The sequence below is a fragment of the Cavia porcellus genome, unplaced genomic scaffold (genome assembly GCF_034190915.1).
Source record: "Cavia porcellus strain 051 isolate PalLab524CR breed Dunkin Hartley unplaced genomic scaffold, mCavPor4.1 scaffold_21, whole genome shotgun sequence".
Lineage (NCBI taxonomy): Eukaryota > Metazoa > Chordata > Mammalia > Rodentia > Caviidae > Cavia > Cavia porcellus.
The window spans coordinates 46949384-46970050 of NW_026947504.1; the positions used below are offsets into that span (position 1 = coordinate 46949384).

Here is a 20667-nt window from a genome sequence, read left to right on the forward strand (position 1 = left end):
ACCCACACTTGTTCCTGATATTTGTGATTCCTTTGCCAGAGCTCCCATTATGTTGCTTGGACTTTGTCTTTTCTCAAGGTCGGTCATGGTGGTGCACACCTGTAACCCCAGCACTTGGGAGGCTGAAGCAGGAGGACATTGCAAATTCAAGAGGCCTGGGCTACAAAGTGAGCTCAAGGCCAGCCTGAACTGCGTAGACTCTGTGTCAAAAAGACCAAAGCAAACAAACAAAAAACAAAAACCCAAAACTTTTCTCTTTGTGCAATAAGCCTTACTTGTGGTATTTTGTTGCAGCAGCAAAAATGAAAACGAAGGACTCGTGTAAATTCTTTGGTGTCATCAGATATGTGACTAATAATTACAGTGTATTTCAAAGACACATAGGCACTGAGTGAAAAGAAAAAAGCTGGGTGGAGCTGTCTGACCCCTAAGTGTCAGACATTCCTCTGAGCCCATGACTAGGCTTTTCTCCACAGAGGGTATTTTTTAAGCACCATCATATTTTAAAAACCCTTACATTTATTTCAGTCAAATCAGATGTTATGATTAACACAGAAACTAGGAAAATTATTTTATTTCAATATAATATCTATCTCCAAATGCTTGAAATAAAGATTTCCAAGGTCTTAGTTGAACTGTATGTTATTTTCTTTTAAAACGTCTCTTTTTTCTTTGAAATAATTTCTGAACCACTCTATGTGTTCAACCTTCTGTTTAACACTCAGATAGGGGTTTTTGGAAAGGCCACAAGTCACCAGCTCCATGAAGTGGCGAATTGGTCCTTGTTTTGGAAAATCTTCCAGGTATTTATCCAGAAATATATGTTCATGAAATTCTGAGCCATCATCATCAAAACCTAGAAAATAAGACAAAAAAATTATAATTTGTAATGTAAAGCCTGTATCATAAAATTAACATTAATGAGGTAATACTGTAAAAGGCATGATTTTTGGAGACAGAAGTAGGTTTGTCCACAATTTAACTGTAGGGATACAGACTTAGGTGAAGTTAGTGTAAAATATATAAAATGTAAATATGTATATATGGAAATACATGCAAATCACATATTTATGCATATAAAAATGTCTATAATCAAATCAGTGCTGTCATAAACAGCACTGCAGGGGCTTGGATATGTTTGAGCATGTCCCCAGATGTTCCTGTACTAAAGGCTTGGTTCCTCAGGCATAATGTAAGGATTAAAAGATGACCTTCCTGAGGTTTTAATAAAGATTAAATAGACAAGCCTTGAACACATGTTCGACATAAATGCAATTGTTGCTAATGAATATTTTATTTTAATACCTAGGACAACCACTAAGAAATACAAACTGTATTTTAAAATATGTAAGTGAAACAAGATGCAATTATGAAAAAGAGTAGCCTTCAAAAACTGAAATAGGCATCACAGCACATGCCTGTAATCCCAGCTCTAGGGAGGATGAGACAGGAGATCAAAGCCAGCCTGGGAGATAGTGAGACCCTGTCTCAAAAACAAACAAACAAACAAACAATAACTGAAATAACACACAGTGTGTTCTCCAAATGGAATGGCACCAAACTGAAAATCAGTAAAAACCAACAAGTCAGGCATGGTGGCACACTCTTGTAATCCCAGTGCTCGGGAGGCAGAGGCAGGAGGGCTGCAAATTCAAGGCCTTCCTTCGTTCCCTTTCCTTCCTGTTTTTTTGGGGTGGGTGTGGCTATGTAGTTGAGGTAGCCCTCTAACTCACTGTGTAGCCCAGGCTGGCCTCAAACTCATGAAGATCCACCTGCTTCGGCCTCTTGAGTGCTGGGATTACAGGCACGGGCTATACTTGCCCACGTCTGGCCAGTCTCTAGACTCTAAAGCTGACCATCTCCCAGGACGCTCTCTGGCCAGCGGGTGTGTAAGCCTCTGAAATGAACACGCACCTGCTTCGTTGTTGACTGGGTACTCCCACAGTTTCCCTTCTTCTGTCCACCGGATCATCTCTTCAAACCCATTCTGAAAGGGCTGCTCATTTACTGTGGCTAACTGCTTTGCAAATTCCACATCCCAAAGAGAAGGCGATGCCTCTGCGTCAAAAAACACTTTAAATAAGCATAATGATGCTAATAATTAAACTATGTAATAAAAGGTCACGCCTTCAGAGCAAAGAGTACAATAAAAATTACACATAAACTAGAACTAAAGTACTGGCAAGATTTAATTTTTTGTTAACTTGTAAACCGTACTTTTAATTCTGCAGTCAAGTAGAATGCAGTGAGAATTTAAGTATAAACTTTCATTGTATGTCCAGAAAATAAAAGGCACATTTATACAGATACAGCTTATTCCTTAAAAAGAAAAATTTGTAGCTAGTTTATCTTCAGTGTAAAAACTTGGAGGGTACAAACTCAAGACCTTATATACGATAATTTTTTTTTTCCTTTGAGATAGGATCTAGCTATGTTGTGTTTTTGAACTTGCTACTATGTAGCCCAGGCTGGCCTTGAACTCATGGTGATCCTCTTGCCTCAGCCTCCTGAATGCTGGGATTACAGGTGTGTGCCACCAACACTCGGCTTATACAGTAAATTATTAACGCACACTTCCAAACTTGCACAATGCAGCACTTTAAACAAAGTAAATGGTCTTTCAGTTTTTATTGTTACGCATAATCCACATCTGAATACTGAATAAAAATTTCACAATAAACTCATGAAGAATTCTGTACACAAATACAAGTTATAGAAATCTGATTTCAAACATAAATATATATAAATCATCATGACCTTACATGTTTAATTTTTGTATTACTACAATGCCAGGCAAGTACTTCCTTCTCTGCTGGAAAGGGAAAAAATAGTTTTTATAAATATGAGTTTATATGTCACGTTGATCTCTACAACCAGTCTGTCTGTTTTTATTTTACTTACTACTTATTTACTTATTTTCTTTTTGTGGTACGAAAGATTGAACCCAAGGCTTTCAAACTGATCTACATCCTTAGTCACTTTTTTTTTTTTTTTTTCATTTTGAAATAGGTTTCTCTAAATCACTAAATTGCCTAGGCTGTTCTGAACTCTGGACTTCCCGGGCCCTGAGTTCCCTCCTGTGTTAGCCACCCAGAGTGCTGGGATTACAGGCATATACCACCACCTGGTCAGATTGGTTTTTTAAAATTTTATTTATTTTTGTTGTTGTTGTTTTTTGGTATTGGGGATTGAACTCACGACCTTGCACTTACCAAGCAGGAGCTTGTACCACTGAGCTAAATCCCCAGCCCAGATTGTTTTTATTTTAAGCTAGACAGATCACTAATTAGTTAGCTACTTAGGAGGCTGATGCAGGAGGGTCACAAGATTGCAGTAAGCCTGGGCAATTTAAAGAGGCCTTATCTCCAAATAACAATAAAAAGGACTGGGAATGAAGTTTAGTGGTAGAACACTTGCCTAGCATGTGTGGGCCCTAGATTCAATCCCCAGGGCTGTGGGGAAGAAAACAGTAGTAGCCCCTTATATATTATTATTATTACTAACAACCAAATAAGTTAATTTAACAAAAATAGTAAGGGATACCAGCACTTACTATGTGCTAAGAAAAGTGTTTTGTGGTAACCCGCACTCATTTACTCTTCAGAACTTTATTGTAAGGTATTAAGGTTGGCTTACTATGACAATCATGTTACATGCTTTAAGCATCATTTATTTTTACAATTTTAATCAGCTTTCTAGAATGAACCATATACCCACCACTCATGCTCATGGAAATGTAAAATGGTACAACCACTCTGGACAGTTTGAGAGTTCCTGAAGAAATGAGGAACAATCTGTCATTCAACATAAGCATCTCACCCCTGGGCATGCATCCAAGAGAAAACAACACATGTCCTCACAAAGACCCGCATGTGAAAGTTCACACAAGCTTTACTCCTAACAGCCAAATCTGGGCTGTAACTTGAGGAACAACCCAAATGTCTGTCAACAGATAAATGGATAAAAAAATGTGAAACATCCATACAATTATGTATTGCTCACTTATAATTACTGGTACATGCAACAGCATGGATAAATCTCAAATCATTATGCTTAATGAAAGAAGGCAGACACAAGAGTACATGCTGTGTGATTTGTGATTGCATTCATAGAAAATTCTGATCAACAGTAACGGAAAGCAAATCAACCGATGCCTGCAGACAGGCACTGCAGTGACGGATGTCCTTCCTTCTAATTACACTAATTACACTCGTGTGTGTATCTGTAATTGTCCCCTTAAATTCCCAGGAACAGAATGTCTGAGTCAAAAGCATGGATCACACATGATCATTCTCCTGCCTCTTTACCTTCCTTTGTCAAGATTAATATACATCCCAACAAAGAGCCCATTTGTTCTTCTAGGTAAGCCTTACTTTGCTTTTTGTGACTGTTTTTATGAGCCTTTATGTGCATGAACACGCCTAACCACGCTGACTGGCAGGTAATTAGCTAACCATACTTACGGTTTTATCACAACAGGAAGATAACAATTAGCTCGGCTGTCTTTCACTCAGTGGACACTAACTGCCCCACACCTTTTCTATCATCGTATCACACTGGTAATAGCTGCAACCATTTATTAAATGTCTACTTATTCCAGGCACCGTGCCTGACACTTTCTTCTTTTAGATTATCTATTTAACCCTTGATATTTACATACTAGCCCTCATTTCATAGGTGGGAAGGGAAGACTCAGAAAGGTTCGTGTGGCAGAATTTCTTTAACCAAATCTCTTTAACAGTAGGATTCCAGAGCCAGGTGTGGTGGCACAAACTGTAACCTCAGGATCTGGGAGGATGAAGCAGGAGGCTTTGACCTTAGCCTGGGTTACCAGTGAGTTCAAGGCCAGCCTGTAGTCTGAACTACGTAGTAAGATCCCATAGCATGAAAATAGCAGTGCATAATTGCTTAATGTAAGTTTCCATATTGTTATTATTCTTAAATTTAATTGGGAGCAAAGGACAGTCTTTAGACTATTCAAGTATAGCTTATTAAAAGTGTCATCATTAAACTATTACATAAATTCACATATATTTTTACAGTATTGAGAGCATAATTGTCTTATGCTGTGTTTTGTTTTAGAAATGGAGCCCTACGTAGCTCAGCCCTATGTAGCTTAATAAAATGGCTGAGAACTTATAGCGCGCCTACCTCAGCCTCTCAAATCTAAGGAGTACAGGAATGCACCACCAAACCAGAAGCTTATTTAGTGGGGAAAGGAGTGAGTTTCACCAGCATCTTCACACTAAGTTACATCCTGAGTACTTTTATGTCTTTGTGAGACATGGTCTCATTAAATTGCCCTGGTAGGATTCAAACTTGGGGTCCTTCTGCCCAGTCATACCCAGCCTCTGACATTGGTTTTTGTACAACACATGAAACTTCAGTGTTTGGTACGGTATGCTAGCTCATTTCAGCTTTAGGGAAAAAATTTAAATTTAAAAGTAAGTTGGCCTCTTCCAAAAGCCAGGTGTCTCTCCTGACTGCTTATTAGTGGGCATCGACAACGGTCCTGCCAGTAAGTTCCTCTCTGAGGCAAGCTAACAGATCCTCCCGTAGCAGGGAGATGGTTCCCTCTCCAGACCTGTGAGCATACATTTCCTTTTCATCACACGCAACAGGATGAGCGTTCACAGTTCAAGGCTGCTGTTCTTGAAGCTTAGCCTTTAGTTCCAGTGAACAAAACGGAACTGGATTAATGCCTTTCCTTTATAGAGTCGTATTTTTTGGCTCAGTTTATTCAAAAAAGATTTAAGATCTAAAGTAACTGATTCCTATTATTTGCAAGTCTCTTGCCTTGGTGGTATGGAGTACACAAACATAAATGAGCCCTACTCCCTAATATCAAGGAGTCTGTCGAATAGTGAGAAACTCAGATGTATATATTCAGTTAGTGGTTATAAGCCTAAACGAGCCTGAAAAGTTGCTTTAGGAGAACTAATTTCATGTGCAACACTATTTCCACTAAGATTCAAAAGCTAATCTCCATTCTTCACAACTATGCTTTGTTTATAAGCTGGAAACCACTTGTGCTGAATTTCTTCATTTATCAGGAAGGCAAATTTAATGTTCATAAAGAGGGTGTAGGACTTGTCTCTCTTGATGAGACTTAAAATGGAGAATATGAAGAATTTGATGTCTTAAATGGAAGGGAAGAAGACAACAAAAATAAGACTGCTGTATGACTGTGCCTGGGGGTGGTGACATACACCTGTACTCCACGCACTTGGGAGGCTGAGACAAGAGAATTACTGTGAGTCAAGAACAGCCTGAACTACATAGTGAGCCCTGTCTCCAAAATAATTATTTAAAAAAGACCAACCATGTATTAGGGAAAAACACTAAAATTGATGTCTGCAGCATTCTTCCCATCTCCTGCAGAGTCACGCTGTAACTCCGGTAAGTTACTTCTACAAATACTACCTCCCATTCTAGACACTCAGTTCCTTTTAATAGATACCACAGGTCTTCGTGTAAAAGCACGACACTGCCTTGAATGTGGCAGGTGACTGTTAATGACCTAACCAAAATTAGTAGCAGTCTATGCCTCTGGATTATTCTGCTAGTTATACTAACCTCCCACTGCCCCAGAGGAAGTGACATTTTAAAAGGGTAACTCACCAAGGCTAACAATGTCACCCACTACATTCATAAGCAGGATAGAGCCAATGATGAGACAGAACATCAAAATACCAACTACCATGCAATTAGAACACTGAGAACATCTTTGAAACATAGAATGTTTCTCCACTTGAGATGCAGAGTTACTGTCTTAACAAACCTGTTAGAGGTGCTTCTTCAGTAAATTGCTTAGTATCAAAAATATTAAGTCTCTTCCCTTTGAATAAATCTTTAAGGCTAAAAATGAAAAAAAAATTTAGTTAGATATTTATAAACTGTCCACAAAAACTATTTACGGTAAAAACCTTTTCACATATTCTGTGTAGAAATTAAAAGTAATTCCATGGACTCACACCAGATATTTAATACATTGCTATATTTTAACGACCGTGTTTACATTTCTGCTTTACAGTACAACAAGCCAGTTAAAGATGCTTAATTTGCTATAATTTTTTTTACCTTATAAAATTCTAGGAACAATGTTGTAAAAAGTTAAAAGAATAATTAAAATAGAAGCTATTAAAGTCAACATTACTCTTTATGGGCTGAAAACACTGTGATATTTAATTACAAAGTTATAAAGGACTGCACTGATAAAAAATATCCTTTTATACAGCAACTATTCTGCAGATTAAAAATAAGATTAACTTTCTTCATATAACTAGCTTTAATCATTGAAATTATTGTCAGAGTTAATAGGTGACTTCTTCCTATATACATTGACTGTTCTATGTATCAATTCATATACATACTTGAACACATATACCAGCATATTAAAAACTAATTTTAAAACTACAGGATTAATTTTTAAACATTTTTTTTTGTGTGTGTGTGTGTCTTTTTCAAGACAGGGTCTTGCTACTCAGTTCAGGCTGGCTTGTAAACTTGCAACAATTCTCCTGCCTCAGTCTCCCTGAGTGCTGGGATTATAGGTATGTGCCATCACACCAGCTCTTTTTTTTTTTTTTTGTACAGGGGATCGAACTCATGAACTCATGCACGTCAGGCAAGTGCTTATGCCACTGAGCTAAATCCCTGGCCCTTAAATTAATTTTTAAACTAGCTTTAAACTGTTTTTTTCTTTTCTGGATCAAATGATTTTTCTCAATGAAATTAACTGGAAAAAATGCAAACTATATCTCCAGTCCTGTTAAGTTTTCCTCTGCTAGGTTCCCGCATGTGGCACTATAAAACAAAGGCCTTTACACTCCAGAACTACCCTCAGTGCCTCGTGTCCTTTCCCTACCCAACATCCTCTCAACTGCATGTCTATTAAACAGGACAACAGATCAAAATGACTCATAGTAAAGAGGGAATGCCTTGGTAAAGTATGAAAATTTCACAGGAAAACTGGCACAGACTACGTAATAGATAGTTGTCACTTCTTTCTCTTTTATTCCTCAAGAAAGCTAGGTTTCACCTTCAGCATTTTAGAGATAGGGAGACAGATTGAGGGTAGCTGTGAAACTTGCCCCAGTCACAGAATTAGTGGTAACACCGAGATTCGGGAACAGGTCAGGGGGACTCCAAGCCAGAGCTCCTGACCTCAGCCTCTAATGGACAGAATCCGCCCAGGCCGGGGTCTTCTCAGCGCACCTTGAACCCTGCCACTGCTTCCCTGTTTCATCACAGCAGGCTTGCTCTTTCCCCACTGCTTCCTTGTTTCTTCCCTTACTTGGCTTTTTAATGCACTGTATACACAGAAATCTCTTTCCTAATTTTTTAAGCTTTTCTCTTGCTGCTAATTTTTAACGGCAGATAAACATCAAGTTATAATATGCTATTCAGAAGAAGTTTCATGGAATCACAGAAAGAAGACTGATTCAGTTCAATATTCCTAGTAAAACTTCAACTATACTTCCGACCTTATTTGATAATATATTATAGATATTAAATCACTTTAAATTAGTAATTCAAATAATCATCCAAAGTTACTGTTAACCTCCTGAACTTCCTATGTTAAATACTGACTACCTTTTCCAATCTTCCAGTACAGATTAGTAATTTAATACCAGGAAGGAGCTAAGTCAAATTCCTGAGATTCTACTTAAAACAACATTCATGGAATACGTAATACACTGAAAACATTCCAACTGTGAGTACATCCTGCTATTAAAGATAAGTCTTCCTATTAAAGTCAAGTTAGTTTTTGTCAGAGCATGCCAGATAGCTAGTTCTTTCTCTCCAATTGTAAGCTTCTGGGTTTAAAGGAGAGAAAGAACAGAAATTTATGTAAATTCAGGCTAACTTTCAATTGTATATGCATTTTTCTTGTTTTTATAGTGGATCTGTTTATCTAAGGTATGATGGAATACCAGATATAGAGATATGAAGTATAAAGTATTCAGTGTTACAAACATGTTTAGAATGAAAAATAATGCTTCTTGTAAAACATTCATTTGTTTAGAATTCAGTCAGCCCTATTCATCTCTAAATTCAACCAGTCTGGTAGGGGTAGGTGTGAGGCACGCCTCATTCTGGCTTATGGTGTAGAAAACTGTAGAACTGCTAATCTCAGAACATCTTTCCTCTCTAGAAAGTATCTACAGAGTAAGAAGACACATGTAAAAGCATCCACAACACTCAGTGCCTATCAGCAATGGTATGTACAAGGAATAAAATAATCCACTGTTATTATAAAAGTAAATCACACAAACAAAACTGATAGATGCAAAGCCTGAATACCTTTTTTTAAAATCAGCTGATACCTCCTGTGCTAGAGAACCATCAAATCCTTCGTCAAACTGAATCTGATGCTCCGGTCTTGATGCTCTAGCAGATCGGGCAACTTTCATATATGATATAATGTTACTGACACTGAAATGACAAAAAGGTCAAATACATTAGAAATCTCAGCCATACAATACAGTAAACTTTTCTTAAAAAGGAGACATTGCTTTTAATTATTTCACTTTTATGCACTAATACAGCATAAAGCTAGGTTGAAATAAAATGTCCTAGAAGAAAAAAAAGAGAAAAGGAAAACATGAATAAGAAACCAATTTGCCCTTCCTGTGCGCTGGTGCAAGGCCTGGCAGGAGAAACCAGCCAGTTTGCCCTTCTCCTGAGTCTGCAGAAGCCACGCTGGGCCTGGGAGGAGTAAGAAGAAGCCAACTCACCATTCCCATGAGCCAACAGGCATGCAGGCTGGGAGACAAGAACACACCACCCCTCCCGCTTCCCCCGGTAAGCAACTAGCTGATTCAGAGCACAGGCTGAGTTGACAGCAACTGAGGAACAAATCAACTTAATCCTTGTATTATCTGATTGACTTTGCAGGCCTAAGGCCAGTAGCCTGAGCATCTACCAAGAGGATAACAATATGCAATATAGCAAATGTGGGGGATTTCCTTCTGCCTTGTTTTTGAAATTCAATATTGTTCTGTTTTGTTTAATTTTATTGTTTTGTTTTATTCAATGTTCTGTTTTGAGTGGTTTTATTCTGTTCTGTTTTGTTTGATTTTATTATGTCTGATGGTATGGGCAGCAATTTTTAAGATAACAAGAGGCATTATGGTAGTCATTGTTGATTTCCTATTATCTTGTTTTGAAGTCCTGTATCGCTTTCAATGTTATGTTCTGATTAGTTTTATTCTGTTTTATTGTTTGGTTTGGTTTTATTCTCTAAAATAAAAAAAAGAAGGAATACATGAAAACAAAGGTTTTGTAAGTGGAGAAAGAAGGAGTGGTTGAAGAGAGGGTAGGGGAATGGGAAAAAAGTTCTATCATGTACAGGTACAAATTTTCTATAATGAATGTGATCATTATGTATAGCTAAAATATACCAATAAAATCTGATTGAAATAAAGAAAAAACAAAATAAAATTTTAAAAGAGTATGTCCTATGTGAGTGTTCACATCCATACTACGTGAATCCTTAGGATTTATGCTTATGTTCAGACAGGGTTTAGGATAGAGAGGGATATGCAGTCTAGACTGGTCACCAACTTTCTATCCTCTTACCTCAGCCTTCCAAGTACTAGGATTACAGGTGTGCCACCACCATACTTGGTAAGCTAAAGCCCCAGCCCAAACAAAGCACTACTGGGACGGGTAGGGGGTACTAGGGATTGAACTCACAACCTTGTGCTTGCCAGGAAGGTGCTTATGCTGCTGAACTAAATCTCTGGCCTTATTTCTATCTTTTAAAGATGTTCTGCATCTTGGGAAGCTGAGACAGAAGAATCACCAGGAGTTCAAAGCCAGATATGCTATATGAGTTCAAGGCCAGCCTGAACTACATGGTGAGACACTGCCTCAAAAAAATTTTTTTTCATTTAAAATATAAAAGTGTCACTTACATAAAAACTATTAATATTCAGAAGTTAATAGGCAAATATTATGAGTATCTGTGTCTACCACATCAATAACTAAGTTACAATAGAAATTTAGCTGTATTTATGTTGTATTTGTTCAACTACAAGCTGAACAAGTTATCCTACTCAAAGTCCAGATACCTATAATTTTCATTTAACTTCTGATACAATTCTGGTACACATGTTCATTAAGAATAGCTGACTTGTGGCTGGGGATATAGCTCAGTGGTAGTGCTCTTGCCCTGCATGCACAAGGTCTTAGGTTCGATCCCTGGTACCACCAAAAAAAAAAGAACAGCTGACTTAAATCACTATCCACAGTGAAGCAGTACCACCACTCACAAGCTTTGAGCACCCAGCTGTAAAACTTGGTGTAAAATAACAAGAGATAAAAGGGTAAGTAAAAAGTGTTCAGCTCAAACTTAAGAGGAAGGAAAGGATGTATGTCTGATTATGCAAAAAGCCAGCACAATTCAACCAAGAAAAATTTAATTCTCAGAGAAACCATTTTATTATTTACTTAAATAATATTAGTGAATTATGGGCTGGAGATTTAGCTCAGTGGCATAAGTCCCTCCTGGCAAGCACAAGGTTGTGAGTTCAATACCCGGTACCAAAAAAATAAAAAAATAGACGTGACTAAAAAATAAATAAATAAATAAAATTAGTGAATGTATCACTTCTTTTTCAAGAGTGAGAGATTTTGACTTCCTAAGAGGAAAATTTAACCATTTAAAATTTTTTTTTTTTGGTCTTTTTGAGACAAGGTCTTGCTATGCAGTTCAGGCTGGCATTGAGCTCACTTTGTAGCCCAGGTTGGTCTCGAACTCGCAATGATCCTCCTGCCTCAGCCTCACAAGTGCTGGGATTACAGGCATGAGCCACCATGCCCGGCTAAATATTTTTTTAAAAAACTGCAATATCAGTTAAGACTTTTCAATAGTATTTTTATTTTTACATTTTATTTACTTTTTATTAGCACATGCTTACTTTTTAAAAAAATCCAATTGCTAAAATTCTATTTGATGTTTTGCATATTATTCACCAGACACACGAAAACAGCCTGTTTGAGATATACACGCACACACTACAGCAGTGATATTACCTGGTGCACTGACCTGACTTTAGATTTCTCTCCCTCCTTCTGGGACACTGAGTCCTGCTCGTGCTGCTGCAGCTGCCTGAGCAGCTCTGACTTAGTTACCTGCTTGTCAAAAGGGAGAGAAGCTGCAACAGCAGACACAGCGGCCACCAACACAGGACTCAGGGGCTCATTCCTGAAAAAGGAAATGAGAAAGACCGAGATTGCTTATTATGCAACTAGTTCAGCAAAAAGTTAAGTGTTCTGGGAAAGAGAACTTGTCATTCAAAAAAGTATTGCTCAGAGCTAAGGATGCAGCCAGTGGTGGAGCATTTGCTTAGCACGCATGAGGCCCTGGGCTTAGTTCTCAGTGTGTACACACCCTGTCTCTTTCTCTCTCAAAAAGCATCTTTCAATTTCCAACAAAAGCAAGACTCCTCAAATATTAGATGCTGATTTTATAGAAATTTCGAAATGCTAAAACTTAACTGGGTTAACGGGCACTGGCTGAAGTATAATACTGAATCAAAGTTCAGAAATTACAAATTGGTATTTTTAAAACAAATGCCACTTTTATTGAGAAAGCATATATACTGCAAGCAGACTTAAAAGTGGCTAAATCTGCCACTTTAGAAGCTTTACTTATAACAGCTCCAAACTGGATCCAAGTCAAAGGTCAATAATGTCAGGCAAATGACTAAATTGTGATACAGATACAGTGGAATAGTATTTGGCTTGCACAACATGATGAATGTCTCAGAGACAGAAGGACAAATGAAATACTGGACACAAGAGTAAATACTGTATGAGTTCACTTATGTCAAGCTCACTTATATCAAGGCAAAACTAAACCAGGTTAAGAAAATGTTGAAAAAGTAATTGCCTAAGGATAGAAGACACTGATTGGAAGATGAAAATGGGAAACTTTCTGAATCTCAGTAAATCTGTGGGTTACATGCATATATCCATTTGTAGAATGTATCCCTTCAACGCTTAAGATTTGTATATTTCATTACACATAAATTTTACCTGGAAAAGAAAAGCCCCAGATCATTATGATTAATCAGGAAATAGAAAAGGTATTGCTAATAGTGTGATGGATTGAAAACTCACGGTCAACTTAAATACCAGCTGAACTGACTCAGCGTGGTGCTGAGTATTGATAGCCACCTGAGGACTATTGCTAGCATAAAAAAGAGATCGGGAGGCTGGGGATTTAGCTCAGCAGCATAAACGCCTGCCTGGCAAGCATGAGGTTGTGAGTTCAATCCCCAGTACCGAACAAACAAAAAAAAAGAGGCCATGGACTCTCCTAGAGACTTGTGAGCTTCTCTCCTGATGTGCACTTGGCTGTTCTCATCATCAAAGGAGCTCGGGACCTTGTTGCTGAGAATGACTATGGTTCATTTTGAGGGAGCTCTGTTCCTTACCTTGAGCATTGCTTCCTGGCTCTGGAGGGGAAGATGTGTGCTGTTCAATCTCCAGGAGAAACCTGTCATGCTAGCTTCCTGATGTGAACGCAGCTGTTCTCATCTTCAAAGGAGTTTGGGACCTTGTTGTCGATAAGAACGGTTGTGATACTTCTCAGGGGGGCCCTGGTGCTTACTCAGAATGTTGCTTCCTGACTCCGGTGCAAAACTCTCATTCTCCTGGCCCAGATCCTTCATACCACTGTTGTAGACATTCTGGTTTCCATCACTGACCTTTGAGCCTTCCCAGTACAGATCCTTGAAACAGACTTGCCATGAGACATTGTCGTGGGCTCTAGGTCTCCAGTTTGGACTTGTGGAGGCACTGTCATAGGCTCTGGGTCTTTTGCTGGACTCATGCAGGACACTGCTGTGGGATCTAGGGCCTCAGTTGGATTCCTTGGGTCTTAGTGTACGGACAGATTTCCTGCATTTTCTTTGTATTTGACCCTTGGGGTGACTACTATAAGTAATACTATAAATTATGTGTCTTGTATTGTCTTGTTCTCCTTGAAAACCAATGATTACAACATACAGAAATGGCAAAAAGCTGATCATTACTGAATCTGAGTGACAGGTACATAGGGGCTCATACAATTTTACGTACTTTGGATAGGTCTTGAATTTCCTATAAGAAAAAGTTTTAAAGCTACTATTCTTGGGTATAGCTCTGTAGTAGAGCACTTGCCTGTCAGAGAGTACTCCTGAGTTAAGAGAAAAAGTAATTCACAAATAAAGTTTTTAATAGGACATTCCCTCTTAACAAGTGGGATCAAAATTAATGTCTTATTACCTGGATTTTCCATATCATCTTCTACCTAGCACTCAAATTAAAAATCCCAAATTCCCAAAATTGTTGGATAGATTTTAAGGCCTTTACCAAGATATGGAAGACTGACAGTAACAAAAATGAAGAAAGGAAATGTACTATTTTCAAAATTGATCTGTGAATAAAGCTTAAGCACCCCATTACTATATTTCTTTCATTGATACTTGTTAGCTTCATTTCCTAATTTTACGTATTGGAACAAAATATACAATGCAAAACATATTGATGAGTATTCATTGTCTAGAACTATGTTTTCTGTTGTTGTTTGCTTTTTGAGACAGGATCTTGCTATGTAGCCAGCCTGGCCTTGAACTCACACATAGTCCAGGCTGGAGGTCTTAAACTCAAGAGATCCTTCCCCTTAGCCTCCTGAGTGTTGGGATTCCAGGCATGCCCCCATGTTAGGCAAGAACCATGCATTTTGTAACAATTGTTTCCTTTATAAAGAGAGCCTTGAAGTCTGTGATTTATAATTTGGGATGTTGTAACTGATTAAAATTATGGGGGAGCTTCTGTCATTGACTTAAGATGATTCCAGATCCAGCTTTAGAATGAGGCCTAGCAAATGCCTATGGATGGTTCACAGTTCTAAAATTATACAGCTATATTCCTTTCTATGATATTTTAGATCAGATTTTTTTTAAAGCAGTTGCTATGATAGAAAAAAAGAAAGTACCCTGTAAAAAAAAAAGATGAATGTGGAGCAAAATGAGGGTAGCAATGTTCAGCCCGATTCCAAAAAAATAAAATAACAATCAGTCATCCTGATTTACTTTCTCTTGATCCAAGGCCAAGAGAGAGGCCACAAATGAGTGCCAGTGCTAATAACTTCAGCTGTGGTCCAGATCAGAGCCAGCATCAACAGCTGGGCCTACGAGTAGCAAACTCACTGATTCTAGCCCTGAGACTTGTAAGTCTTGCAAGTGAAGCCTCAGACATCACAGAGGAATAACTGGTTGTCTCTGCTGTACCCCATCTAGTGCTAACCCATAGAATCCATACTCATTAAAAAAGTTGGTTTTGGAGCTGGGGATTTAGCTCAGCGGCATAAGCACCTGCCTTGCAAGCAGGCGGTCGTGAGTTTGATCCCTGGTACCGATAAAAACGAAAAACACACACACACACACAAAAAAAGTTGGTTTCTTTTTTGATGAGTGCTGGGGATTGAACCCAGGGCCTTATACATGTAAGACAAGAACTCTACCACTGAACCACAACACCATTTGTTTGTTATGAGACCGGATCTTATTCTGTAACTCAAGGTAGCCTTGAATTCACTACCTAGCCCAGACTGGCCTTGAACGTCAGACAATTTTGTTTTGGCCTCCTGTGGCTGGGATTACACACCTTTGCCAGCACGCCCATCAAAAAAAAAAAGCTAGGGTTGCTTTATGCTGCTGTTTTAGAGTAATCTGTAATATAATCATGGAACCAAGTAAATGTGTTTCAATATATATACATACAAAGAAAATAAAAGCAAGTCACACAATGAGTGCATCAAGAAGAAATATTATGACTCACCCAATTCTGGATTCTGTGCACCCAGGATTTCTTTTAAGGGAAGGGGGGTCACTTAAAGATGCTTTTCATAAAACTGAAAGCAAATGCACCTCATTCACCCCTTTTCTGATAAAAGACTAAAGTCTCTTCAGCAAACAAAGAATTAAAGATAAAAGATATGTCTTGGAATCTTCTCTTATGTGGCACCAGAGATCAAATGCAGGAGCTCCAGCATGTTAGGCAAGTGCTCATAAATATACCCACGGTTCATCTGCTAATCTTTCTAACTTCAATTTCTTTAAAGTGGAAAAAAACAAGAACTTAAAAACAACAACAATCTGAATGTACAATTGTTTTTTGTTTGCCTTATTCACTAAAAATTACTGAATCTTTCCACAGCATTCAATTCTTTTTTTTTTTTTCCTTTTTGTCTTTTTCCTTTTTATTGGTACCAGGGATTGAACTCAAGACTGCCTGCTTGCAAGGCAGGCACTTATACTGCTGAGCTAAATCCCCAGCCCCCTCATTCAACTGTTTTTAGCCATCTCAGTAATAGTTAATTAAATTGCACAACTATAATAAACAAGCAATAAACAGTTCTGGAAGCTATAAAAAGGTTGCTTTTTGTTTATTTGTTTTCCAGTACTGGTTATTGAACCTGGGACTCTTGCACTAAGCTATATCCCAGGCATTTATTTCTTATTTTAGAAAGGATCTTGCTAAGCCATTTAGTTGCGCAGGCTGGGCTTGAAATTGTGATTCTCCTGCCTGGACTAAAAAGTCATTCTTGGTAAGCATTTATATATGCGTATCATTTATTTCTATGTACCTGTATATAACTGTTTTTGTTTCTAAAGGAAGAAGACACCTATTATGGGTACTCATTATTTGAATTAATTTACTGTCTAGCAGTTAATTAGACTTTCCAGAGGTATTTTCATTTTTTGTGCTTTTTATGTAGCCCAAACCAGGCTTACGACTTAGGATCCTCCTGCCTTAGTCTCCTTAGTGCTGAGACTGTATGTGTGTGCCAGCTTCAGATATAACTAGAAACTTCGAAGTCCCATAAAAATATTAAGTCATTCTGGGACACAGGAATCTATGTTTGTGCTGGTGAGTGCTAAGTATCCTAAGGCCACAATCCACCACATCATTTAAGTGATGACATCATCACTATAAAATGAATCCTTATTTCATGAATCATTAAAATAAGACTGCCATTTAAACTATAACACAATGTTAAGATATTACTGTTCTTAGAATCAGTTAAATACAGTGTTTTTGATAAGTACAAGCAATAATACACTGGAGAAGCCACATAAAAAAGCTGAAAAGGCTGGGGGTTTAACTTCGTGGTACAGTGCCTGCCTGGCAAGCATGAGGTCCTGAGTTTGATTCCTGGTACCAAAAAAACAAAAAACAAAACAAAACAAAAACTGAAAACATTAATTTCTGGTCAAAAGAAGTCAGATAAGACATTTCTTTTTTTTTTTTTTTTTTTGTCTTTTTGCTTTTTATCGGTACCGGAGTACCAGGAATCAAACTCACGACTTCCTGCTTGCAAGGCAGGCACTTATGCCGCTGAGCTAAATCCCCAGCCCAGATAAGACATTTCTAATCAACATGTTAAAACTCTATCCCAAGGGGCTTGGGATTTAGCTCAGTGGCATAAGCACCTGCCCTGCAAGCAGGCGGTTGTGAGTTCGATCCCTGGTACTGGAAAAAAAGAAAAAAAAAAAAGTAAAAAAAAAAACTCTATCCCAGAACCTTTAAATGAAACTTTAAGAAAGTCCTTTACAGACATGATGCGAACTTTAAAACAAAATGTATCTGGCCAGGCATGGGAATGTACAACTATAATCCTAGGGCTTGGGAGATGAAGGCAAGAGGATCATTGTGAGTTGTGAATCTGAGGCCAGCCCGCACTACCTAGCAAGACCCTGTCTCAAAAAAACAAAACCAAAACAAACAAAAAAACACAAGATGTAGCTGATACATCTTGTTAATTAACAGATTAAAACGTCAACTAAAAAGCAGTCAATAGCACTCATGTAAGAGGTTGTGTGGAATTCTTAGAAAACTCTTCCCTTTCTTTAGATTGTATAGAAATATTCTCTTATTACTCAAATATAAAAAACTGCATTCCTCAAGCAATTATTAGGGTTTGATTGTTTATTCTTCTTTAGTTCACTACCTCTCAAGTATTATAATTAAAAATATTTCTTACTAGAAGAAAAATCTTACTGGAGTCTCAAGAATTAGATTTTTAAGAGCACTCAAAATTGTCATGAAACTTACCCCTTCTTTAGTGCATCTTTTGCAGCTCTTTGGTGCTTTCCAATTGCAGCTTCCACGCCTTTAAGTGGTTTTCTGCTGGGCGGCTTTGTTGTTTGTACATTTACTGTACTTAGTTCAACCTTCATGCCTTTAATAATGTTGAATACGTCTTTTCTCGAATTATCTTTTTCACTGTTTTGGCTCTCTGATGGCTTTTTGGCAATCTCACCATCTTGATCAGACTTTTCATCTTTCTTCCTATTGATCACACTGCTGGTACCAAAATATCTTTGGACAGTTTTTGTCCTGGATAGATGTATTAAAGAAAAAAGGGATAAATGTAGAATGTAAAATAGTAAAGCAAAAACTCAAAAATTGCTTCTGTATTTAGCATTTAAAACATTCAAGCCCTATTTGTCTTTGCTTATTATTAACAACCATAGCAGCAATAATTTACCATGGATTAGCAAATATTATGTGCCTGGCCTATGCAACATAATTTAGACATGTTTTCTTATACCCTGAGTTTGCTTTCACTGAGAACATCTGACCACCACCACCAATGTCATACATTAAAAACCACATTCAAAACCACTTCCCTCAGACAGACTTCCCATTTTGCACTCTCTGTCCTGAATGGCCCTCCTACCAAAAAACTCTTTTGGGGACTGGGGATGTGGCTCAGCAGCACAAGCACCTGCATGGCAAGTGCGAAGCCCTGAGTTCAATTCCTGGTACCAAAAAAGAAAAACTCTTTTATATTAAAAAACTATGATATTGGGCTAGGGATACAGCTCAGCAGCACAAGCGCCTGCCTGGCAAGCATGAGGTTGTGAGTTCAATCCTTGGTACAAAAATAAAAAAACTATAATATACTTAATCTTTCTCAAACCTGCTCCCCATGCTTTGATATTATTTTATTTTATTTTTTGGTACCAGGGATCAAACTCACTTAGGCCACTGAGCTAAATCCCCCGCCCCACCTGCTCCCTGTTCTTCATTAAACATTCATGCTGCTCTACTCTTCCACACTACTATTATCATGTCACATGATTATTATTATTATTTTGAGACAGGACCTCACTATGTAGTTCAGGCTGGCCTCAAACTCACAGTGATCTTCCTGCCTCAGCCTCCCATATGCTGGGATTACAGGCTTGCACTACCACATCGCGTGGATCACATTAATTCTACCTACGCAGTTTCCGACTCCACCCAGCTATCTTTTTCACTGGTGTTGCTACCAACTTGCTTCAGCACTGTATTAAACCGAATTAGTCCCAAATAGTTATGCATGGGCTATCAGTATTGGCTTTTAGGTTTTAATAGTCATTGAGTTCTTGCAGGAAAACCAGGTTCGCAACAACTTCTTTCATGGCTGACTCCAAACGGTGGTCCTCTCAGAGATTTTACCAGACGTCTCTGGCAGAAAGAATACCCTGAACCTTTCCGACAAGAATTAGGTGTCCTTGTTTGCTTCCAGCAGTCCCCGTTGAGTGAATGGAGCACGCTCTGCCACCTGCATCTCAGCCGTTACGTCGTCCCCTACTTTGGATTTAACACTAGCACCGACAGACCGGAAGGACTTTCAGTAATGAACCAAGGAAAAAATGGAGACCAGCCACAAAGTCTTGGGAGGTAAAAACAAACAAACACTCCCACTTCATTTCTAGAGTCCAAATAAGAGCGACAAAGGTGGCAAAGAGGGATGAGACATGGCACGCTACAGACAAAACACAGATCAGGCTAAGTCATCGTGACTCTTTGCCACGCAACTCTGACCTTAGGCATAACTTCTTATCTTTGTAATATTTCTCTCAGATTTAAAGCAAAGGCGTTTAAGATTTTTCACATGATAATATCGACCCAGGAGAACCGAGAATGGTAACTCAATGACGGGAGGAGGAAATGGTGTTGCCGGAAGAACTGCGAGGCCAGCAGCTCTAAAATGTGTACCTGACCGTTCCAGGAGGAGCAGCACGTGGCAAAAGTGTAACCGTAGGCGCCTCCGGGCTTCCAGAGGGCAAAGGGACGCGGGATAGGGGGCGAAGAGTTGGAAGTGCGGAGACTCTCGGGAACATCGCGCAGAACCCGGGCAACCGAGACAGTGCGTCCCTCCGCCAAACACGTCCCCCGCTATATTTTCCGTTTCCGGGCCTGGAGCGTTCTTTTCCATTCCATTCCGGTGGGCAACAGAGGCCCGTAACTGTGTTCCGGCCAAGCCAGGTGTCTGCGGCTGCAGGGATTCCAGTTCCAGAGGGGAGACCGCGACTGAGTTCTGCAAAAGGCCGCTGGGTGAGGCGGGAGCCGGACGGGACAGGCCAGCGTGGAGGGAGAGATCAGGGATTTTTAAAAACAAGAACACAAAATCGCAGCTGCCCAGGGGCCTGTAAGAGAACTGATCTCACCGCGCGTTGCTTGGGACTACTGGAAGATCCACAACATTCTATATTCTTAAGAGGATTCGTGGCGACCAGAGAGGTTTTAACACTTTCTGTAGGGCTTGCTGCCTGGTAAATCAGCACGATCGTTAGAACAGCATAGTCAGAATAGAGAGAGGCAATCTCTGTTCTT

The 20667-nt window shown here is 38.8% G+C and overlaps 1 protein-coding gene across 2 annotated transcripts; it reads right to left on the bottom strand.

The window, feature by feature from the left end:
- Positions 1-540: 540 nt before the first annotated feature.
- Positions 541-20256, bottom strand: Mrps31 (mitochondrial ribosomal protein S31). 2 transcript variants are annotated; one of them, XM_013141168.3, is made up of 7 exons: positions 20050-20256; positions 18115-18399; positions 12056-12214; positions 9307-9438; positions 6782-6858; positions 1915-2058; positions 541-856 (listed from the first exon to the last, which is right to left on the bottom strand). In XM_013141168.3, the coding sequence occupies exons 1-7, from the start codon at positions 20172-20174 to the stop codon at positions 627-629; spliced, it is 1152 nt and encodes a 383-aa protein (XP_012996622.2). In that variant the 5' UTR covers positions 20175-20256; the 3' UTR covers positions 541-626. The 2 variants fall into 2 exon arrangements, with proteins under 2 accessions (XP_012996622.2, XP_063088732.1); XM_063232662.1 differs by lacking the exon at positions 20050-20256 and adding an exon at positions 19292-19958.
- Positions 20257-20667: the final 411 nt, after the last annotated feature.

Coding starts and splice junctions, on each gene's coding strand:
- Mrps31 (XM_013141168.3), bottom strand. CDS start 20,174: ATGTTCCCGAGAGTCTCCGCACTTCCAACTCTTCGCCCCCTATCCCGC. Junction 9,439..12,055: donor GGAGAGAAATCTAAAGTCAG/GTCAGTGCACCA, acceptor TTGTCATTTCAG/TGTCAGTAACATTATATCAT. Junction 2,059..6,781: donor TGAAGAAGCACCTCTAACAG/GTTTGTTAAGAC, acceptor TTTTTGACGCAG/AGGCATCGCCTTCTCTTTGG.